We start from the raw sequence: 25,308 nt of genomic DNA on the forward strand, positions 1-25,308 counted from the left end.
GATTCGTTGTGTGCAGAAATCTTTGGCAAGCTTTTTCATTCTTGTATGACTGACAATTTTGCATCACATTAAGTTTATGAGTTTTAGTTCAATGCAAATGGATGCTAATTTTATATGCAATTCAAATTAATTCATAAATCTCACACTTGGGCCTAAATATTGTTTTGATCAGCATGTGATGAATTAGGTTTTCATCTGTTTGTTAGCGATTGACAGCGGTGATTCAGATCACACAACCATGAAGAAGATCAGTGTTAGATCTCCAGCAGAAACTGCACAGATAGTTCATCCGGTTTATTATCCGGTTCTCCGCTACGGCTTCAGTGATTCTGCACAGATAGTTCATCCGGTTCTCCGTTACGGCTTCAGTGACTCTGCACAGATAGTTCATCCGGTTCTCCGCTACGGCTTCAGTGACTCTGCACAGATAGTTCATCCGGTTCTCCATTACGGCTTTAGTGACTCTGCACAGATAGTTCATCCGGTTCTCCATTACGGCTTCAGTGACTCTGCACAGATAGTTCATCCGGTTCTCCGTTACGGCTTCAGTGACTCTGCACAGATAGTTCATCCGGTTCTCCGTTACGGCTTCAGTGACTCTGCACAGATAGTTCGTCCTGTTCTCCGCTACGGCTTCAGTGATTCTGCACAGATAGTTCGTCCTGTTCTCCGTTACGGCTTCAGTGACTCTGCACAGATAGTTCATCCGGTTCTCCATTACGGCTTCAGTGACTCTGCACAGATAGCTCATCCGGTTCTCCGCTACGGCTTCAGTGACTCTGCACAGATAGTTCATCCGGTTCTCCATTACGGCTTCAGTGACTCTGCACAGATAGTTCATCCGGTTCTCCGCTACGGCTTCAGTGACTCTGCACAGATAGTTCATCCGGTTCTCCATTACGGCTTCAGTGACTCTGCACAGATAGTTCATCCGGTTCTCCGCTACGGCTTCAGTGACTCTGCACAGATAGTTCATCCGGTTCTCCGCTACGGCTTCAGTGACTCTGCACAGATAGCTCATCCGGTTCTCCGCTACGGCTTCAGTGACTCTGCACAGATAGCTCATCCGGTTCTCCGCTACGGCTTCAGTGACTCTGCACAGATAGTTCATCCGGTTCTCCGTTACGGCTTCAGTGACTCTGCACAGATAGTTCATCCGGTTCTCCGCTACGGCTTCAGTGACTCTGCACAGATAGCTCATCCGGTTCTCCGCTACGGCTTCAGTGACTCTGCACAGATAGTTCATCCGGTTCTCCACTACGGCTTCAGTGACTCTGCACAGATAGTTCATCCGGTTCTCCATTACGGCTTCAGTGACTCTGCACAGATAGTTCATCCGGTTCTCCATTACGGCTTCAGTGACTCTGCACAGATAGCTCATCTGGTTCTCCGCTACGGCTTCAGTGACTCTGCACAGATAGTTCATCCGGTTCTCCGCTACGGCTTCAGTGACTCTGCACAGATAGCTCATCTGGTTCTCCGCTACGGCTTCAGTGACTCTGCACAGATAGTTTATCCGGTTCTCCGCCACGGCTTCAGTGACTCTGCACAGATAGTTCATCCGGTTCTCCATTACGGCTTCAGTGACTCTGCACAGATAGTTCATCCGGTTCTCCGCTACGGCTTCAGTGACTCTGCACAGATAGTTCATCCGGTTCTCCATTACGGCTTCAGTGACTCTGCACAGATAGTTCATCCGGTTCTCCATTACGGCTTCAGTGACTCTGCACAGATAGTTCATCCGGTTCTCCATTACGGCTTCAGTGACTCTGCACAGATAGCTCATCTGGTTCTCCGCTACGGCTTCAGTGACTCTGCACAGATAGTTCATCCGGTTCTCCGTTACGGCTTCAGTGACTCTGCACAGATAGTTCATCCGGTTCTCCGCTACGGCTTCAGTGACTCTGCACAGATAGTTCATCCGGTTCTCCGCTACGGCTTCAGTGACTCTGCACAGATAGTTCATCCGGTTCTCCGCTACGGCTTCAGTGACTCTGCACAGATAGTTCATCCGGTTCTCCGTTACGGCTTCAGTGACTCTGCACAGATAGTTCATCCGGTTCTCCGTTACGGCTTCAGTGACTCTGCACAGATAGTTCATCCGGTTCTCCGCTACGGCTTCAGTGACTCTGCACAGATAGTTCATCCGGTTCTCCGCTACGGCTTCAGTGACTCTGCACAGATAGTTCATCCGGTTCTCCATTACGGCTTCAGTGACTCTGCACAGATAGCTCATCCGGTTCTCCGCTACGGCTTCAGTGACTCTGCACAGATAGTTCATCCGGTTCTCCATTACGGCTTCAGTGACTCTGCACAGATAGTTCATCCGGTTCTCCGCTACGGCTTCAGTGACTCTGCACAGATAGTTCATCCGGTTCTCCGCTACGGCTTCAGTGACTCTGCACAGATAGTTCATCCGGTTCTCCATTACGGCTTCAGTGACTCTGCACAGATAGCTCATCCGGTTCTCCGCTACGGCTTCAGTGACTCTGCACAGATAGTTCGTCCTGTTCTCCGTTACGGCTTCAGTGACTCTGCACAGATAGTTCATCCGGTTCTCCGCTTCGGCTTCAGTGACTCTGCACAGATAGTTCATCCTGTTCTCCGTTACGGCTTCAGTGACTCTGCACAGATAGTTCATCCGGTTCTCCGTTACGGCTTCAGTGACTCTGCACAGATAGCTCATCCGGTTCTCCGCTACGGCTTCAGTGACTCTGCACAGATAGTTCATCCGGTTCTCCGCTACGGCTTCAGTGACTCTGCACAGATAGTTCATCCGGTTCTCCACTACGGCTTCAGTGACTCTGCACAGATAGTTCATCCGGTTCTCCGTTACGGCTTCAGTGACTCTGCACAGATAGTTCATCCGGTTCTCCATTATGGCTTCAGTGACTCTGCACAGATAGTTCATCCGGTTCTCCGCTACGGCTTCAGTGACTCTGCACAGATAGTTCATCCGGTTCTCCGCTACGGCTTCAGTGACTCTGCACAGATAGTTCATCCGGTTCTCCGCTACGGCTTCAGTGACTCTGCACAGATAGCTCATCCGGTTCTCCGCTACGGCTTCAGTGACTCTGCACAGATAGTTCATCCGGTTCTCCACTACGGCTTCAGTGACTCTGCACAGATAGTTCATCCGGTTCTCCATTACGGCTTCAGTGACTCTGCACAGATAGTTCATCCGGTTCTCCATTACGGCTTCAGTGACTCTGCACAGATAGCTCATCTGGTTCTCCGCTACGGCTTCAGTGACTCTGCACAGATAGTTCATCCGGTTCTCCGCTACGGCTTCAGTGACTCTGCACAGATAGCTCATCTGGTTCTCCGCTACGGCTTCAGTGACTCTGCACAGATAGTTTATCCGGTTCTCCGCCACGGCTTCAGTGACTCTGCACAGATAGTTCATCCGGTTCTCCATTACGGCTTCAGTGACTCTGCACAGATAGTTCATCCGGTTCTCCGCTACGGCTTCAGTGACTCTGCACAGATAGTTCATCCGGTTCTCCATTACGGCTTCAGTGACTCTGCACAGATAGTTCATCCGGTTCTCCATTACGGCTTCAGTGACTCTGCACAGATAGTTCATCCGGTTCTCCATTACGGCTTCAGTGACTCTGCACAGATAGTTCATCCGGTTCTCCGTTACGGCTTCAGTGACTCTGCACAGATAGTTCATCCGGTTCTCCGCTACGGCTTCAGTGACTCTGCACAGATAGTTCATCCGGTTCTCCGCTACGGCTTCAGTGACTCTGCACAGATAGTTCATCCGGTTCTCCGCTACGGCTTCAGTGACTCTGCACAGATAGTTCATCCGGTTCTCCGTTACGGCTTCAGTGACTCTGCACAGATAGTTCATCCGGTTCTCCGTTACGGCTTCAGTGACTCTGCACAGATAGTTCATCCGGTTCTCCGCTACGGCTTCAGTGACTCTGCACAGATAGTTCATCCGGTTCTCCGCTACGGCTTCAGTGACTCTGCACAGATAGTTCATCCGGTTCTCCATTACGGCTTCAGTGACTCTGCACAGATAGCTCATCCGGTTCTCCGCTACGGCTTCAGTGACTCTGCACAGATAGTTCATCCGGTTCTCCATTACGGCTTCAGTGACTCTGCACAGATAGTTCATCCGGTTCTCCGCTACGGCTTCAGTGACTCTGCACAGATAGTTCATCCGGTTCTCCGCTACGGCTTCAGTGACTCTGCACAGATAGTTCATCCGGTTCTCCATTACGGCTTCAGTGACTCTGCACAGATAGCTCATCCGGTTCTCCGCTACGGCTTCAGTGACTCTGCACAGATAGTTCGTCCTGTTCTCCGTTACGGCTTCAGTGACTCTGCACAGATAGTTCATCCGGTTCTCCGCTTCGGCTTCAGTGACTCTGCACAGATAGTTCATCCTGTTCTCCGTTACGGCTTCAGTGACTCTGCACAGATAGTTCATCCGGTTCTCCGTTACGGCTTCAGTGACTCTGCACAGATAGCTCATCCGGTTCTCCGCTACGGCTTCAGTGACTCTGCACAGATAGTTCATCCGGTTCTCCGCTACGGCTTCAGTGACTCTGCACAGATAGTTCATCCGGTTCTCCACTACGGCTTCAGTGACTCTGCACAGATAGTTCATCCGGTTCTCCGTTACGGCTTCAGTGACTCTGCACAGATAGTTCATCCGGTTCTCCATTATGGCTTCAGTGACTCTGCACAGATAGTTCATCCGGTTCTCCGCTACGGCTTCAGTGACTCTGCACAGATAGTTCATCCGGTTCTCCGCTACGGCTTCAGTGACTCTGCACAGATAGCTCATCCGGTTCTCCGCTACGGCTTCAGTGACTCTGCACAGATAGCTCATCCGGTTCTCCGCTACGGCTTCAGTGACTCTGCACAGATAGCTCATCCGGTTCTCCGCTACGGCTTCAGTGACTCTGCACAGATAGCTCATCCGGTTCTCCGCTACGGCTTCAGTGACTCTGCACAGATAGTTCATCCGGTTCTCCATTACGGCTTCAGTGATTCTGCACAGATAGTTCATCCGGTTCTCCATTATGGCTTCAGTGACTCTGCACAGCCCAGAGAGGGAAAGACGATTATTATTATTGGTCACGCAGTGCAGTAGAAGAACGGTCAGTAACTCTTGACGTGTGTGTGTTCTCTGTGCTGTGTGTGTGTTGTGATCCACAGCGGAGGCTGTTTGAGATGGACTGTTGTCAAGACTTTCTATTGACATTACCTTGACAAATAAAAACACAAGTCTGTCACTCCAGCCTCATCTCATGCTGTGAACTCCAAGCTTGCCCAGTGGACAAAACATATCCTTAACGTTCCCATTAAGTTATGCAAAGGTTATTTCTTAATGTTCTCTGAATGTTCAAATGTGGTCATTTTCAATGAACGGATCATTCTGAAACTAGTAGTAAAAACCATTAGACAAAAGTTCAACTAAGTTCAGTTAGTTGAACTAAGTTTATTAATGCTATACTGGAAGACAATTAGTTCATAACTGTGTTTTTTTTTTAGGGATATTCTATTTTATCATTTGGCAAACTTTATTGGAACGTTACATTTGAACATTCTGAAACATTTAAGAGTTTAAGCGTCCAACAAAAACGTTTCATAGATTAAAAAAAAGTTCCATGAACAATGTTTTTGTGCTGACATTTTGAGAACATTATTAAAGGTCAGATAACTTAGAGAGAGCCTTTCCAGAATGTAAATTCTGAGATGTTTTCTTCTATCGAGTTAGACATCGACGTGGACGTGCCCACAACTCTTCAACGTTTACATTCGCACGCAACACACTCTCATAGCCAGCGTTCTGTCACTCAGCGGACTGGCCTTGGTGCTATCTCAGTGAAGCAGGAGTTAGTGATAGACAACACGTGCAGCTCTGCTCGCGGCCGCACATGTCAGTTAATAGTCAACAGAGCGTTTGATCTGTGTTGACACATGGGATAGGTGAAGGTTCCTGGCAGATAAACTGGTAGGGTAAACACAGGAACCGTGAGGACCATCCTATAAGAGCACCAATCGCTGCGACTCTAGAGAGTGGCAACATCACCCTATAACTCTCTGTGGGAAAGCCAGTGTCCGGCTGGAGACTCACAGCAGGTGCGCAGGGCCTGATAAGGCTGTCCATAACTGAGCTCAGATCAGTGTCCGGCTGGAGACACACAGCAGATGCGCAGGGGTTGATAAGGGCTCCACGCGAGGAACTGAGCTCAGATGCGTTCAGGCCTGGGTGAGATTCTGTGAGCAGGATTACTCAAAAACAATTCTTTGAAAAATAGCACAGAGTCAGGTGAAACTAAATATAGAGCCTTTATCCTAGCTTGTCAAGCACTGAATACGTGAGAAATTATGAAGTCCAAGACTCGATGTTTACTCAGAATTGAAGACTTGTCTTCTGAATCCTCCAAGGAGAATTCACTGTTTCTTCATCTAGTTGAGTTTCACAATCAAACCCAATCTGTGAAAGGATGTTTTTGGCTGTTAGTTATTTGGATCTCAATTACTAGTCTGTTAAAGCATTGATAATAAGTGTGAGAAACACAACAGTCTGAGAACCAGATATAACAAAAAGTACAAATAATGTTAGATACTATTGATGGTTAGTTTTAGTCATTTGCGCCTCAAATAGTCACCAAGTAGTCATGAAAAAAAAAACTAGGGATGTACCGAAATGAAAAATCTGAGCCGAAACTGAGACTAAAAATGGCTTTAATAATTAATAATAATTAATTTCTTATTTGAAATTAGTTTTTTTTTATTGTATTATAATTTGAAAATTTGTATTGTAGAAAATATATTAAAATTAAATTAAATATCAATATATCAATATATTATTCCTCATTCAGTTCTATGCAACAGAATCAGATTTAACTAGGGCTAAAGGTTTATCCAGTCGACTAGTAGTAGTCATTCATTTAAGCCATTAGTCGATTAATCAAACATTTATATTAATTTAATTACTTAAATATATACTGGGGGGCGAAAAAAATATGCCTCGCACATTTAAGCGCACACGTTAAGCTTGCCGAAAAGCAAAAGTAATGATTATGAAATGAATGTAATGAATTGGACTAAACAGAAGAAATGAACTGGAAATCCCCAAAGAAGGCGGAGCCTCAGAGGCACTCCCACATATGTAAATGCCACTGACCAATGGTAGTTCGAAGGCATTTACCAGCAAGCTCTTACTAACTCTTGAAGAAAACTTAGTTTTGGCCTGATTTTCTTCGAAATTACATCCCATTCATTCATTCTCCGACTTCGCTTGTATATCGTGGCCTTTCCTCTGCGAGTGGCTCTCCATGCTAAACCCTCCAGCGCTGAAATTACCCCTAATATTTCCTAGCTGTCTGCAATCGTTCCCCTAGAGAATCCCACATAAAGCCTGCCAGTGCCGTTCTGCAGATGTACAGCAAATGTTCCAGTGAATTTTGCAAAGTCATCACGAGGAAAGTATCAGAATTGTCCAGGCAGTGTCCCGGTGTTTCTGAGGAAGAGGTTAGGAAATGCCCAGACGGAAGGCCTGTGGTGCGGTAATGAGCATAACCCCTCTGTGATCTTCAGGAACAGCCTGAGGCCAGTGGATGAAGCCTGAGCGCTCTGAAGCGCAGATGAGAGGATGAAACAGCCTTGTAAACCAGACTGAGAGTAAATCCATGAGTCTGGCTTCTGTTAACGCTTCACGCCGCTCTGGCTGTGTGTGTGTGTGTGTGTGTGTGTGTGTGTGTCGGTGCAGTGCTTGAGTTATACGGCCTGTAGATGTTTCTGTAAGTGTAAACAGATGTGTTTGTGCCAGTCTTTACCAGTTGTTTCGTCAAGCCGCTGATGTGCTTCCGCTGCAGATCTGCACATACAAATCCCAGCAGTTCCTACAGGAAGTAGAATGGGAATAACAGGCAGTGGAATATACTGAACTGGAGAGCAATGTTGCCCTTTGGGATTTTATCTTTGTTAAAGCATTATATCCTTGAATCGCAACATTACAAAAGTTGATGTGAAGCTAACAAGTATTAGAACATCAGACAAGACAAAAACACAACACTGTATGCACTCAAACAAATGTTTGTCTAAACATAAGATTTATGTATTTGAATTGCATTTAAAATTTCCATCCATTTGGGTGACATAGTTTTAACATAAACCAATTAATAATCTGAATGTGATATTTTTCAATCATATATAAATGAAACTGATCTAATTTATGGATAATTGTATTAATAAACTGAATGTGGTTCATATTTGTCAGTCATATGTAAATGAAACGGGTCAGATTTATGTAATAGTACACAGCAAAATGCCCATGTTAAATGAACCCTGCCCAGTGTTCATATAGCCCCTTTCACACAGCGCATTGAACCCGGGAAATTGCCGGCAAATTGCCGGAACACCTTCTGTGTGAACGCAAACATGACCCGGGTTTAATGCCGGGATCGATGCCGGGTTGGGGACCTAGTAACATTGCCGTGTTCAGTCCCGGAACGCGCGCTGTGTGATCAAAAGCCGTAATAATGCCGTGTCGTAGTGATGACGCTGAAGCCGGGATCGTTCGCCAGCTGTGAAACGGTACGAAATGCGCAATTTTATGATCGAATCAGAGAAATAAATGCACAAGCGTGGTTTCGCAGCTCATAAGCAAACTGAAGACGCTGCTGAGACATTACAAGTCACATCGATGTCACGTGTCTTTCCGGGACATACACGGGTTGTGTGTGAACGCGCTCTCTGATTCCGGAAAATCACTGGCAGTGTGAATGAACCAAAATCAAATGAACCCGGGTCAAATCCCGGGTCACATTATCCGTGTATTTTCCGGAATCTCTGTGTGAAAGGGGCTTATGTGTGCACACTACAGAGTTAAAGCACCACTGAAGCAGTGTTGAAGTTAATGAGATAATTTACAGATGATTGAGCATTAATGATGAACGCCTGCTGTTAACAAGCAGAATCACTGAAGGAAAGAGAAACGAGACTTCCAGACACTGCCTTAGATGAAATCAACTGAGGATAAAAGAAGACATTAACTCTGTGAAGATCTCAGCAGAGGATTAAACAACTCAAACAGCATTACCAGCTTCACTTATTACTCACCAGATTTACTTTATTTATGTCATTTCTGTTTTGATGAAAATAATAGTTTCATTTGAAGTCACCATGATGGTGGTCAGTGTTTGCTTCAGTTGGGCTCTTGACCCTTGACTCTTCAATATTATATTTTCTCTGGCTGCTGTACGTGTTTATAAAGCACATCTGTTGTGAGAAAATGTGATCAGGAGATGTTTAATGATGATGACATAATCATCATGTTGTGGCCTGAATCCCTGATCTTATTCAGTGTCTAATGCTTTGGTTTACTAATACATAAATCTTATGTTTAAACATTTGTTTTTGTGGCACGTAACAGCTGTAATGAGGGAATGAACTGCGATCCCATGAAGCATTGCTGATGACGTAATCAAATTAAAAACAGAACTATAAAACTATTGATTTATAAATGTCGAGTGTACAGAGAGAAACAATATATTTCACATTCATTGCAAAATATGCATATTATGCGTACAAACATTTAAGCAGTTTTCGAGTAGAGACTGACTCTATTACAGCATGTGCAGTGCATCATGGGAGTGGGCGGCACTAAAGTGTTCTTTCGGCGGGATTTTGCTTGTTTCGATTCTGTGATTGGTCATTTCTTTGCGTAATCATGGGTAATGGATTTGTTCACGAGGAGTTCTGCTGTTGAACATGAGTATTTAAAAAATAAGTTTAAATAATAATAATGCGGGGTCAGCAAAAGCAAATACCACCGATTAATAAACTCGTAGCTCACAATATGTCTGTCTTTAAAGTTCAAAATCAATTCCACTATAGAGAAAATGAATGGGAGTTTTACTTCCGGAACCCGACCGGATAATTCAGAGAAATTCAACAGGCTATTCTGGGAAATCTAGGAAATGAAGTGTTCTTCCGCCCTGGTCCAATCATTCATTAAATATAAAGAAATCAAGTATAAATGTCATATGTGACATATTTTATAAAGATCTTTATAAGGTCTGTCTGTAAGTCCTATAAAAGCTTCAAATGTCAAACTTTAAACCTATTTAAAAGGTCAGACAATGTTTTGTCAGTCCATCATTCACAGTTTGTCATGATGAACCTTCATTTGCTTGTTTTGATTTCAGTCGTGTTTGTCTGCAGCGCAGAGCGACGGGACAGCAGGCTCTCAAGATGTGTCTTTAAAAGTGGGACTATTTTTATCTGGAACATGCCATCTTAAAAACACTTGTGGCAGGATGCTGAAAATATCAAGGCGAGACGCAGCACAATGCCAGAGTCGCCCGTCTGACGGATATTTTTAGTGGATAAATCTAGAAGAGCCCAGCACTACTGTATCCAAACGATATATTTAAGAGAAGCTCACGGATGAAGCTGTTTGAAGCTCGGTGTAACTCTACGTCACACACTAGGCAAGTTCTAGGAGTCTGAGACAGAAAATGTCAGAAAAATGGAATTTACTGTATGATGTGGAATGTCTTGGAATTTGGCCAAACTCAGATGAATAAATCAAGAGTAGGGCTATACACTTAATCAAAGGCGATATGGACTAGTGTTTGTGAATGTTAAAGACTTCTATTGAAATATGAAGGTTGCTCTACAACCCACCAATATAAAAGTTTGGTTTAAAGGGATAGTTCACCCAAAAACTAAGATTCTGTCAACATTTACTCGCCCTCGTGTTTTCCCAAACATGAGGTTTTCTCCTTCTGTTGAACATGAAAGAAGATGTTTTGAAGAATGTTGGTAATGAAACAGTTGATGTTAGCCATTGACTTCCAGAGTATTTTTTTCCGACTGTGGAAGTAAATTTCTGCCGTCAACTATTTCATTACCGACATTCTTCAAAATAAAAATGAAGCGCTTAAGCACAAGCATCATCACACTTGCAGCAGCGCACCGGTTAAAGTAATGATTATGAATGTGTCAGCAAGGAGACTTCCTGAACATTTTAATAATTTATTAATGAACTAGTGTTTTCAGAGTCAGTGTCGCTGCAAAGATGGAGTTGACGACGCCGACTCTCATCTCCACATATAGTGGAAGTGAGAATGCAGCTTTCACATGGATGACATTATCAGAGAGTATCGAATTGTAGACATTTCAAGCTTTCTTTAGATGTATAGAATGTGCCCGTGAGGCAAGTATATGCTTGTAATATGAACATGGGTTTTGGTGCATTTTTGTAACGTGCTCCAGAAAGAAGTTCGCAGAGGCCGAGACGATGAACACCCGGTTTGCTCTCTTTATTTTACAATAGCACAACATTTTGCTATTATTGTGAGTGTAAACAAATAAAGGTAGACCATTTACAGTTGAACATTTTTCAAGTATTTCAAGTTCTTTTCGCTGTTATCAGGATAAATGTAAGTGAACACTTGCACGCGTTTATCTAGGTTAACGTTAGAGAGAGATGCCATGGAGAGAGGCGAACGTTAAACTACAATTACATGTTCCAAATGATAAGCCATGAGGTCGATGATAGTCCAAACATACTGTAATTATTACATGGACTTCGCCACTTCCTGTGGGGTTTTACTGACTAATGAAATTTGGTCAACTAAGCCTCATCTCGTCGACTAACAGTTAGTTGACTATTAGAGGGACACAATATATATATATATATAAACACAACATTGTAAAAAATGAATTAAATTGATTAGAGATCCTTTTTGATTTACTCTCGCCTTTGAACATGTATTTTGAGAAGAAATAAACCAGAATTTGTGAAGGGTGAAAGGGATTTGATAGGTATTTGATAGGGCTCTGAAGTGTGTGTCAGCAGAACACTGATTCACACACTCTGGACTTCATGATAACGTTCACAATCTTATCAAGTGTGATAATGTTCAAAATCATGTTGGTTAATAACAGTGTTTGTGAATCTGACATGGACCGTCACCGGCTCCTCTCAGTGTTCCTCTCAGTGTTCCTCTCAGTGCTCAGCGCATCATTTCCTGTCTGAACCACTGCTGTTACGTCTACATGCCTCTAATCGGACAGCTGGATTAAGTTAACAGGAGATGTGGAGTGTTTTAATCGTGTAACGTTTAGAAACAGAAGATAAGCCGGTTTAGTGGCTGTAAATGCAGCGGCTGCTGAACTCTTGACTCTGAGTCCAGTGTGTGTCACTGATGGATCTCAGCGGAAACAGGAAGTGGAGTGGACATCTACGCCTCGGACTCGAGCGTGTGGAGCAGATCTGCTCGTTTGAGGGATTCGGGAAGTTGGTGTTCAGGAAGAGGAGAACATAACTCTGTGTGAGAGGACAGGGAAGCTGTTTCTCTCCTGTGTTTCTTCCTCAGTTTGATGTTTCCATGATCACGACTAAACACTGAACAACACAACACACACTGATGGACGCGTTCACACACACACACACACACACACACACACACACACACACACACACACACACACACACACACACACACACACACACACAGCTCAGTTAAACACTGAACATGACACACTGATGGAGGTGTTCACACACACACACACACACACACACACACACACACACACACACACACACACACACACACACACACACACACACACACACACACACACACACACACACACACACACACACACACACACACACACACACACACAGCTCAGTTAAACACTGAACATGACACACTGATGGAGGTGTTCACACACACACACACACACACACACACACACACACACACACACACACACATTGTTCTCTCTCTGGGAACTGGAGAGTTTCTGTGTGAAAGACGCGATACGAAGGCTTTACGTTTGCTCTGGTTGTCACTGTGTTCACAGGCAATGCTAAAACAGGGTTAGTTCACCCAATAATGTTCTCATCATTCAGTGTTATGATTTAGCTCTACAACCTCTTTAGAACTTTTTGTGGTGTCAAAGTTGTAGTTACAACATCAGTAGTTTTGTAAATGAACAATGTCTACTTTTCTTCATGTTACCTGCACACAAATGTCCCGGTGTGTTAGTTATCAAAGGTCTGCTGGGTGATGTAAAAAGTGTGGTTCTGCATCAACTATTATTATTACCTCATTATTATTACCTTATTATAACCTCATTATTAATAAATCATCTCTCCAGCAGTGAATCCCCCTTTGAGCTGTGAGGAGTCGAGAAGTGGACTGAATCCAGTTCAGTCATGATTAGATCCAGTGTGAACAGGGGTCACTCTTGATCGGTTGTTTTCCTGCAGTTAATTACTCGTCTGTGAGTAATAATTCATTGTAGTCATTGTCATTTCAGAAAAGTTCAATTTTAAGTAATGAATTGCTTCAGCTGATACTAATATTTCATAACAGAACTGAGTAGAGCTTTAGTTGTGGCATATTCTGAACTCAGTGATAACACTGATGACGCTCAGCTTGGCTTTAAAAGAACATTCATATTCAGAGATATTATTTTTCTGCGCTGACACTATCGGATGAGAACTGAAGTGAGTAACGACACCACTTTATCTGAAACTGAACTTGTTTCAGATCGGACTGACTTGTTATTGAACACTGGCAGTTATTGATCTGGGGCCGTATTCACAAAGAATTTTAAGGCTAAAAGTAGCTCCTAACTGGCGAATTTAGGAGCAACTCCTAAAAATAATGGGCGTGTCTCTCGTAACTTTAGGACTCCTAATTTCTTTGACTAAGAGTAATTCACGAAGCATTTTAGCCCTAAAAGTAGCACCTAAGCCTGGGACAGCTTAAAAGATGTCGAGAGGACTCCTAACTCACTAAGACCTTCACAAACCGCTTTTTGTGGCATTTCACGTTGCGATGTTTTGAAATGCGTTCGCGGCGGCTAAAGGAGCTTCCAATCGCGAGGGAACAATTTTGCATTGTAGGCATAACTAGGGATGCAATAACACCACCAACAACAACCAAAACTAGGCTACTCATTGCATGTAAACTAATTGTAACATTTCATTGTGAATCAAATTAAAATGTTCTTCTCTTTGCAAACGTAGGCAGAGGCATATAGTGACAGATTAATTCAATAATGTTGCAAAGATATTGCATCAATCCATATGTTTCATTAGGCTATAGGCTATTTGTTTTGCCTTACTCTTTATTCATTTAGGCTATTTATTCAGTTATTCATCATCTTCCGTCCTTCACACTACTTGTGTAGCGCACGCATTCTCAGACCTGTCACCTGTCAATCATCATCGTAGGGGAGGGGTTTGGAATCATTCCCGCGTTACAATCATCAGCCAATCAAGGTGGTCACTTCAGTCAAGCTCGTGCATGAGTAATGACGTCATCCATAGCAACGAAGACTCACTCTTAGTTTAGGAGTTGTCATTTTTCTTTACTAAGAGTAGGTCTGAAAGGCGTTGTGAATAACTTTTAAGAGAAAACTCCTAGCTAAAATCTTTTAGTGCGATTTAGGAGTACTCCTAGTGGTAAGATAAAATGCTTTGTGAATACGGCCCCTGAATATTAATGTGAAGCTGTATATGAAGTTAATAAACATGACCTGACTCGACTCCCCTTCAGACGCAGTGCTGTCGATCAGACTGAGTCAGAACAAACACATCTCGTGTGTTTGACCACATCTGTCGTCAGAGAGCTGGTGTGTTTGTTCAAGCTCTGAGTCTGTTGTGTTTGCTGTGCTAATGTGTGTTTCTTCCTCGTGTGGAGTTTCATCATCATCATCACAGTGAAAGCTGGCGGTCAGGGACTGGAGTGTGTGAGGAAACTTGTCTAACACTGATCCTCCTCTCACGAGTCGCTCCAGAGTCTTTCTTTTCTGTTTGTTCGTCTCTTCTTTTGTTTGTTGTTCTTTCTTTATTTTATTGTTTATCTCTTTCTTTCTTTCTTTCTTTCTTCCTTTCTTTCTTTCTTTCTTTCTTTCTTTCTTTCTTTCTTTCTTTCTTTCTTTCTTTCTTTCTTTCTTTCTTTCTTTCTTTCTTTCTTTCTTCCGAACTCATATGAACTCATTCAGAACTGCACAAAGCATTTGAAAAGTAAAAGCGTGGGTTTAGAAATAGAGCTCCTCATCTCCCACTCGCAAACTTCACTGTCCAAGAAAGAAATCCTCAGGTCAGGGAAGACAAGTAAAAGGATGTTTTTATTCAGACACTTGATTCGGGAGGGGAAAAGCCAAGGAAACAGATCAAAACTTGTGCACAGCACTAAACAACACCACACACATGAATGAAAACGTCACGTGACAGTTACTAACACACAGAGTCTGACAGGGATGCCGAACGACACTGGTTCTTATCTCATTATAACATGTCATATATTCTGTATTTCTCTGAAAATGCACAAGCTTTTACGTGTACAGATTCACACTCATGTGGCACAGTTTGGGGGAAACGCAGAATAAATGGGATATCTGAACGTCATCTGTGGTGTTCTTTGAGGAAGTAGTGGATGTGTGTGTGTGTGTGTGTGTTTCTGTCGGAGAGAGATGTGCTCCCGAACCCTGATCATCACATGATCTTTCTTACTTCCCGTGTGAAACTGCAGCATGAAGGACATTAATATATGTCAGAGGCGATACGGGTCTGAGACAACAGAAGTGCGGATAATAAAACATGAAGAACCATATAATCATGTAGAGATTGCTTGTGTTTTCAATCAAACTGCAAATTCATGCCGTCGACTTTATGCTAATGTTTCGAAGTTCAAAAACAGTTATTTTGTACAACAATTTTGCTCTCAACTTCTGGCTCCTGAAGTAAAAATGGTGGATGTCATGTGACAGAAATATAATATATGTGGGATGGTAATGTTGTGGAGCGTTAGATTCATGTTTCTTCAGGATTGCTCACTGACTGCGGTCGGTCTCTCTCTCTCTCTCTCTCTCTCTCTCTCTGTCTCTCTTTGTCTCTCTGTCTCTCTCTCTCTCTCTCTCTGTCTCTCTCTCTGTCTCTCTCTCTCTCAAATTCAAATTCAAATTCAAATGAGCTTTATTGGCATGACTTGTACAGTTGCCAAAGCTTTGGCCATTACATAAATGGACATTACATACACAAATAATCAATAAATTCAATAAATCAATCAGTAAACAAATGCATGAATACATTTATATAAACAAGAGAGAAAAAAAACACCTATGTACATTCTATTTTTTTTTCTTTTCTATCTTTTTTTGTTTGTTTTTGTGTTTGTTTTGTTGTGCATGTTTTGTTTTGCTTGGTGGGTGACTTTGTTGACCTCGTGAGTGTTGGCGAAGTGGTTAATTGGGAGCATGGCGAATCCAGGTGTGCAGAATCTCGGGTTTCTAACGAGACGGCATGCGGTTAAAATTGATTCAGTTTTTGGTGTTGAAGAATGTAGTTTAGCTACAGGTACGTTAATTGGTTACGAGAATATCTTGTCAGCATCGCGGATGAATGGTGCTGTTGTTGTTTTCGTTAAAACAATTGAATTGGCGAATCAACTGGTGGAGACTGGAGTTGATATTCGTGGCATTTTTGCGCAGGTGCTTCCTCTTTCTACACCCTCGAAAAGGGTAACGTAATCTAACGTGCCACCTTTTATTAAGAGTGAGGTTTTGGTAGAGATGCTTTCCAGATATGGTAAAATGGTGTCAACAATAAAGAGGATCCCAATTGGGGGAAAGTCTTCTCTACTAAAACATGTGGTGTCGTTTAGAAAAGATAATGTTGAAGAATTGGACCTAACTCTAAATTTTCATCACAAAGATTTTAATTATGTGATTTTCGCCACAACGAACACAATGAAATGTTTTGGTTGTGGAGAAAACGGACATCTTGTACGTGATTGCCCTAGGAAAGTGGATAAAACAAATAATAAAAGTGCTGAGACAATTGATGATACAACCGCTACGAGTACAATTGCTAGAGAATTGCAGAACGTAACTATAGATGCGGAAAGGCCGGGAACAAGTGCAGCTTGTGTACCCGCTGCATTAATAGATGCGGAAAAAAATACAAATGAGACGACAACAGTCAAACAAAGTTAAAAGTGCAAAATTAGTGGTCTTTGAAGACAAAGAGAACGAAAATCTCGAGAGCAGTCAGACAACAACAGCTCGAAGTCAAACGATTGAGTCGGAAGATGATGACAACAGTGCGTTTGAATCTAGCCAACAGAACGCGATGAATGTGGATATTAATATTGAGGGTTCTGTGTGTGAATTGGAGGATTATTCTTTTAAAACACCGCAAAAAAGAAAATTAAAGGGACGCTATGTTAATAAACCGATTAAAGGACTTGATGTTCGGGAGGTGAGCCATACAGATACAGAAAGTGACAGTTAGGTCTCTGAATGTAGTATTTCAGATAGTTTACCTCAGAGTGGATTTTCTAGTCGAGTAGCCTATATAGTGTAGACGACATCAAACAGTTTTTAAAAGTGACAAAAAATGTAAGGAAAGTTAAAATTGAAGAGTTTTTTCCAAATATATTGCAATTTATTGAGAAGGCAAAAACTTTCAGGAGTGAGAGTTGTTTCACCGACCAAGAAGGTTATCGGTTAAAAAAGATACTTGCTCAATCAGAACTCAGTGAAAATAGTCAAAATGGTTAAGGGTTGTTCTTCGTGTTTATTTTCTTGGTTAAGGTGGGAGGTGCTTCTTTTCCTATTAAATATCCTCCTTAAATATCAATGGAGCAAGAGAAAGTAGGAAAAGAGCACAGTTGTTTGAGTTAATGACACCGAAAACGATTGATGTTTTACGCAAGAAACACATAGTGATTTATCAAATGTTTCAGATTGGGTGATGGAGTTTGATGGGCTATCAGTTTTAAGTCATTCTACCTCGGTGAGCGGTGGGGTTGCTATTTTGTTTTCGAAAAGTTTTATACCTGCGTCTTATAAAGTTGATGAAATAATTAAAGGTAGACTTTTAAAAGTCAGAGCTTTTTATGAAAACAATTTTTCTTTTGTATTAATTTGTGTTTATGTTCCAAATGCTGTAATTGAAAGAATGCTTTTTTTTAAACACTCTGTGCAAAGTGTTAAGTGATTGTGATCCAGAGAGTTTGTTATTATTGGGGGGAGATTTTAATTGCACTGAAAATGTTTTAGATAGAAATCATGTTGAGCCACATATGCAGTCTCGTAGGAGGTTAGTTCAGTTAATGAAATCTCATGATATTACTGATATCTGGAGAAATTTTCATTATACACAAAGACAATATACTTGCATAGGCGTCGATTTCGGGGGGGACGGGGGGGACGCGTACCCACCAGATTTCGTCATGAGTCATTTTGTACCCACCACTTTTAGCTTCCGTCCATATTAATTTGACTTTTGGTTCGATTTTTTTAAACGTTTTCAGTGGTTGTGAGGAGCAATATGAGAGAGAAATTTGGTAATCATTGTCTGACCCAACAAAAAAACATTATAATATTCATTTAATTTTTCCGTGTTCGCATTTATGAGGGAAAAAACAACGTGTCAGTTCTCGGTTACGGACGTGAGCGCTCTGAAAGCGGCACTAAAAGGCTGCTTTAAAACTTTCACAGAGACCTCAAACAGAACAGCTGCCTGTGAATTTCGTTTTGTATTAATTATATCTTAATTTTAATCAATGTTTCATGAACCAATTGCCTGGATTTAATAAATAAGAAGTAAATAGGCCTATAGCAGATAATCACGACATTGGAGGCACCGGCGAGTGAACTGGAGTTCGTCTCATAAATGAACCGAAACTCAGTGTATAATGCACATTCACATTCACAGCGTATTTAGACACATTTAGACGCATTCATAATCATTACTTTTACCGGTTCTTTGTGGCAAGCTTTATGCGTGCGGTCGTGCGCTTGAGTGCGGCTATATTACGTAAACGCTCATTATCCTGTAGGCTATAAGTAATTAAATAAATATAAAGGGGCGATTTGTCCACGAATGACTTAAATGAACAACTAGCCTACTAGTCGACTAGGAAAAAAACTTTTAGTCGGAAGCAGCCCTTATTCCACATATTTTCGAACCAGGCAACAGGACATCCGTGTTGAACGAGCGACCCTGCGGAAAGAGCGAGTGGAGCGGAATAATCAGAAATGCGCTCTCCACCCACGAGCTCTGATCAGAACAAACCCGAACCTCACTGTCTGCTGAACTTGCGCAGAAACATCAAAATATAACCAGCTTTTTAAAATGGTTTTTAAAACTAAACACTATTTTAGCAAACGACTATAAAATACTTTCGAAAGCCTTGGCGAATAGATTAGGAGAAGTTTTAGATCAAATTATTCATTCAGATCAGACATATTGTGTGCCTGGTAGGAAAATCTTTGATAACATTTCTTTTATAAGAAATATTTTGGATAATGGTAAGACTTTTTCAGATTTTGGTTTAATTTCAGTCGATCAAGAAAAAGCTTTTGATAGAGTCGAGCACAGTTACTTGTGGAGTGTTTTTGAAGCTTTCGGTTTTAGTCCTAGTTTTACATTGATGATTAAAGCTTTGTATTGTGACGTTGAGAGTATGTTGAAATTAAATGGTGACTTATGCTCTCCTTTTAAGGTTTTAAGAGGGGTTAGACAAGGCTGTGCACTATCTGGCATGCTTTATACATTAGCCTTAGAACCTCTTTTGAGTAAGTTAAGAGCAGAGATGTCAGGTGTGGTTATGCCAAATTCCACCCATACTGTTAAATTATCAGCTTACGCTGATGATGTGGTGGTACTAATTAAAGATCAAAATGTTGTGAACATGATGTTGCGTTTATTGGAAGAGTTTAAAAGTGTTTCTTCTGCAAAAGTGAACTGGCAAAAAAGTGAAGCCACAAGTGTTGGGAGTTGGCTACATGGTGAGCCCATTCTTCCAGCTGGTCTGAAATGGACCAGGGATGGTTTTAAATATTTGGGAGTGTTTTGGGGAAATAAGAATGTTGTTAAGAAAATTTTTGAAGATGTTATTGAAAAGGTAAAAGGGCACTTAAATAAGTGGAAGTTTTTACTCCCAAAAATGTCTTATAAGGGGCGAATATTGATATTTAACAATTTGGTTGCCTCCGCTCTCTGGCATCGTTTGATATGTGTAGACCCCCCCAGCAGACTTTTTAAGCAAGATCCAGTCAATCCTAATAGACTTTTTCTGGGATAAGCTGCATTGGGTGCCGAAACATGTGCTGTACCTTTCTAAGGATGAAGGAGGTCATGGACTAGTACATTTGCAGAGTCGAATAGCAGCTTTCCGAATTCAATTCATACAAAGACTTTTAAAGGACTGACTGGAGGATTGTAGCTTTCTCTTTACTGAGAGAGTTTGAAGGACTGGGGCTGGATAAAGCCTTAGTTTGGATGGATCCTCAAAAGTTAAAACTCTCCAAGTTTCCTGTTTTTTATCGGAATCTTTTTAAAGTCTGGGCTTTGTTCGAAGTACCAAAGAGAAGGACTGTAAATTCCTTGTACTGGTTGCTGCAAGAGCCATTCATTTTTGGCTCACGTTTGGATCTGTCCAATGAACTGGGGTACTCTGTGACAGAAGAGAATCTTATCAACTCTGGAATTTTAACTATTGGACATGCACAACGGATAGCAGGAGCGGATTTTAAAGATGTGAATTCAATGACTGGACAGCTGGGGGTGAGGTCTACCCGTTTGGTTGCCAGAGTACTTGACAAATGGAGGTCAGCCCTTTCTGAAAATGAATTGCAATTGTTAACAGATTATTCTTTGGGGTTTATTAACCCGGATTGTAGTGATCCATTTCCCAATTTGTATGTAACTCCCTTGATGGGCGATTGTGAAAGCGCTTTTTTAAACGTTAAAGATTTGATTGTAATATAGGCATAGATTGTGCATCTGGAAAGGAGTGTTACAAGATTTGTGTCAAAGTGTTTAATAAGAAGGCTTTGGATAAAAGAATTGACACGCCATGGCGTAATGTACTTCAATTAGAAGAGGATGAAAAGCCTGAGTGGAGAGTGTTGTATAAGTCACCATTGCCCAAGAGAATTGGGGACTTGCAGTGGAGATTGTTATATGGGGCTATTGCTGTGAACGCATTTGTTTCGGTAATTAATCCTGACGTTGATCAGAATTGTCCTTTCTGTTTACAAAGGGAAACTGTATTTCATGCATTCATGCAGTGTTCAAGGTTGAAACCTTTATTTAGTGTTTTAAAAAACATTTTTAAATGTTTTAATGAGTGCTTTACAATGAAGACGTTTATTTGTGGTTTCAAATATTCCCAGAGCCGCAAGTATAAATGTCAGGTGTTTAATTTTATTTTGGGCCAGGCGAAGATGGCGATTTACATTACAAGAAAGGAGAAAGTTGATCAAGGTGTATGTAATAGTTTAGAAGCTGTGTTTGGTAATTCTGTGAAATCTAGAATCTTAATAGATTTTAATTATTATAAAGCAATGGATGACCTTATAAAGTTTGAAATAATTTGGTGTTGTAAAGGGATATTGTGCGAAATTGTTAATGATGAATTATTCTTTCTTATTTAAAACAAAGTTTTTTACTGATTGATGTTTGATTTAAATGTTGATTATTGATGGTTTGTTTATTGTAATTAAAGGTGTTTAAAAATCAAATCTCCTCTCTCTCTGTCTCTCTCTCTCTCTCTCTCTCTCTCTCTCTCTCTCTCTCTCTCTCTCTCTCTCTCTCTCTGTCTCTGTTTCTCTTTGCATTTGTTTGTGTGATAAAGAAAAGTGACAGATACAGGATTCTGTAAGGACTGTGCCAATCCAATAACACAATATGAATAATCTTTACAATAAATCACTGTTGGGTCATAAATCTCTATATAGTTATTTTGTGATGGAAATTCTTAAGTAGAATTGTGCTAAAAATGACAATACAGTTGACTTTGACTTCATCTCATTTTGTGTAATGCAGTGAATGCAATGCTTTACAAATGAAAAATACCTCATCCCAATTTACTTATTTCCTTGTTTTATTTGGATCTTGATGGACACTGACGCATCATTTGATTGGATCTGGTCATGTTTAATGTGCAGACTGCATTGCTGGAGCAGTGATTTGCATGTAAAGCCTAAAAACAGCATTTATGATGAGATTATCACATATGTAAAGGTATTTAAGTATCTAACGGAAGTTTCATGAACTCTATATGAATGATGTGTGTGTGTGTGTGTGTGTGTGTGTGTGTGTGTGCAGCATGGGTCGGCTCTCTCTCGATGGGCATGATCTTCTTCTGCTCCCCGATCGTCAGTGTGTTCACGGATCTGCTGGGATGCCGGATCACCGCGATTGGAGGAGCTGCCGTCGGGGTCGTGGGACTTCTGGCCAGTTCCTTCGTAACGTAAGTTCATCATATTCCACCTCAGTTTTGAACAGTTTTCTTTTTTGTTGTTGTTGTTAAGCAGTTGAATGCTAGCATCACAAGTAACAGCGAGTAGATGTTAACCCTTCATTGGCGAGTGTGCTCCTGCTCAGCTCTGTACACCGGATGAGGACAGGGATCACTTTCAGTGGCATCGACGCTCTGTTTTCCACATTCCACTTCCTGGATGGTTTTATTTTCAGTATCTATGTTTATATGGACACATTTTGTTTCAATCGAACACGTAAAAATCATCTGATTGATGAATCCAAACATACTAGTGTTTACATGAACGTTAAATAAAGAGATCAGGCTGATGTGTGTGTTTATACGTCACATGCTTCAAATCTGGACATGCTCAAACTGTACGAATATACAGAGTTTCCAGCCGTTGGCACAAACTCACCATCATCCTTCCATTGCTTCCTTTCTTTGTTTTAAAAAGCAGACTTCATATTCATCTATTTCAGGCCCTAATTAGGAGACAATGAACACAAGCAGTAAAGACGCCTCTTCCAGCGCTCATAACAGGCCTGTCCTGCAGCTTCACTGAGGATGACTGACACAACAGTCTTTTATGATACTATATTCAGCAAAAACAAGAACAGCTTGTTCCGTGCGTTACTCATCCTTACACCACATCCTTACACCACATCCTTACACCACATCATTGCACATGCGCAGAACTATCCCGTTTCGGTTTATAATCCGATCCAGTGTTTGCATTTCCTAAAAGGTCTGCACTCTAAAAATCTTTTATTAGACAGGAGATAAAGTCGACAAACGTCAAACATTTGTCAACTTTATCTCCTAGCGATAATAAAATATTTGCAGACCTTTTTGGCATTTTTGATTTGAAACACAGGTCTCAGCATTAGCTGGGAGAGCGCGGTGAGTGTGTTGATCAGACTATCCAGTGGATTAGAAAAGGTTTAAACACCCCTTACAATCCCAGTGAATACTAAATCAGATTTGACAAATGTTTTTACCTTTTTTTAAATTCTGATTTAGTCTAATTACAAACGGATTATTAGGGTCCATGTAAAGTCAGCTAGTGTCAACAGGGAACAATGGGATTGTCCATAAGCAGTGGATGGTGTATAGATGTGCAGTTTATCCTGAACACCTGACAATAAAATGTTTTGATTCTGGCGCGTGATTGGACGGACTGTGCAGACCCGCCGGCAGTCACTCAGTCCTTCTGTTCCACCACTTTACCTGTTCCCAAGGAACCCAGAGTTCAATTAAGGAAATTAAATTGAAATATACAACATTGTACTTCTGAGCTGTAATGCTTCCTGAATCATAATCATACACTGTTCGTTCGTTGGCCAGAGGAGAACTGAGCGACTGAGCCTGGGTTCTCCCAAGGGTTTCTCCATTCTGTCCTGATGGAGTTTGAGTTCTTGTCTCTATCGCCTCTGGCTTGCTTAGTTGGGGACACTTAATATTCAACAGTTATTTAATTATTGACACCATTATATGACAACTGAACTGATGATGACACCATTTTCTCCAGAACTGCTGTATGGATCAAATTAACTAATTTAATATTTGGTGATCTTTACAACGGAACTGAATCAACACTGAATAATGAAATGTTTTCCTTTTTAGAAGCTGCTTTACAGCAGAATTGAACTCTGTTTGCATCACTGAATCATTATTTTCCTGTTATCACTGTAAAGCTGCTTTGAAACAATCATAAAGTGCTTTAAAAGTAAAGGTGACATGACATTACACCTTGGGGTCCCACAAGGCTCTGTACTAGGCCCTCTTCTCTTCTGTTCTCTCGTCTTCCTTTCCCTTGACCCAACGTGCCTTTCTTATCAAAGCACCAACACAGTCTAATGGTGACTCTCTCTCTGTCTGCAGGTCTCTCGAGCCGTTGTACTTCACCTATGGCATAGTCTTTGCATGCGGCTGCAGTTTTGCGTATCAGCCGAGTCTGGTGATCCTGGGTCACTACTTTAAGAAGAGACTGGGCCTGGTGAACGGCATCGTGACGGCAGGCAGCAGTGTGTTCACCATCACACTCCCGTACCTGATGTCAGCCCTGCTGGAGCGCGTGGGACTCCAACACACGCTGCGAGTGCTGGCCATCTTCATGTTCATCCTCATGCTGGCGGGACTCACCTACAAACCCCTCCTTCCCAAACCCGTCAGCAGCAGCAAGTCAGGCAGCCGCTGTCCCTCGCCCAGCAAGGTGTTTAACGTGCACATCTGGAAGTCTCTGGGATACCGCATATGGGCCTTTGGGATCCCTGCGGCCCTGTACGGATACTATGTGCCTTACGTTCATCTGGTAAGTGTGTTGGATTTCTCTATCCTGCCTTTGACTTCATAACGTCAATAGCTGCGATTCAGAGTTTAGTCTCAGGAACGTTCTCTCTGAAATGTTACGGATCGTTCACGCAAATATGAGCACTCATCATTTCTCATGCTGTTTCAAACCCATATGACTTTAGCCTGCAATACGCCACGCCACATTTGTACTGGTTTTTACCTTTATATATAGTCTGGACGAGTCAACGTCAGCTGTCGCAAGAGCTAGTCTGCAGATTAGAGTTGATTCAGAGGCAACGAGACGCATGTTTCTGATGTTTTCGGAACGACTTTAATGTCTGGAAGTGTGTAATCCTCAGTCGTTTAGTGTGTGATACCCTTTTTAAATCTGTAACCATTTACAAAGTCAGCAATTGTATGAAGTAGGGATGTCTCGAGTCGATATCAAGGACCGGGGCTGATTAAGCATGTGTTTTCACTGATCGTATCGGCTATCCTAAGCCTGATCCTTTATTTCGCATCAGCTGTCATGCATGTGTCGTGCAGTAGGTGGCGCTATGCAGCATCAAGTGGGTTTGCCAACCGCCATTAAAAGGAAAATAAGCTCAAAAAGTGTGTGTTACGCTCCATAACCAATGAGATCTGTTCTAGCGCGTCACACACACGTTCAAGCTTCCGTGTTTAGCATATATTGTAATCCCACAATAACTACACAGGATCAAACGAGTAACGCACTATT

At 41.9% G+C, this 25,308-nt stretch overlaps 2 protein-coding genes across 2 annotated transcripts in view; one reads left to right on the forward strand and one right to left on the reverse strand.

The window, feature by feature from the left end:
* LOC311304780 (uncharacterized protein) overlaps positions 1-25,308 on the reverse strand; it is a gene marked incomplete at its 5' end in the record, with an annotated part of 578,336 nt that overhangs the window by 487,429 nt on the left and 65,599 nt on the right. The gene's annotated exons all lie outside the window — the stretch shown is intronic.
* The window catches only part of slc16a10 (solute carrier family 16 member 10), a 49,988-nt gene that overhangs the window by 5,289 nt on the left and 19,391 nt on the right, over positions 1-25,308 (forward strand). The window contains exons 2-3 of the mRNA XM_084432193.1: positions 22,121-22,265; positions 24,159-24,588. Coding sequence (XP_084288319.1) covers positions 22,121-22,265; positions 24,159-24,588 — 575 coding nt within the window. The remainder of the gene's footprint in view (positions 1-22,120; positions 22,266-24,158; positions 24,589-25,308) is intronic.

This window comes from Rutilus rutilus (assembly GCF_951802725.1).
Source record: "Rutilus rutilus genome assembly, chromosome: 15".
NCBI classification, from domain to species: domain Eukaryota; kingdom Metazoa; phylum Chordata; class Actinopteri; order Cypriniformes; family Leuciscidae; genus Rutilus; species Rutilus rutilus.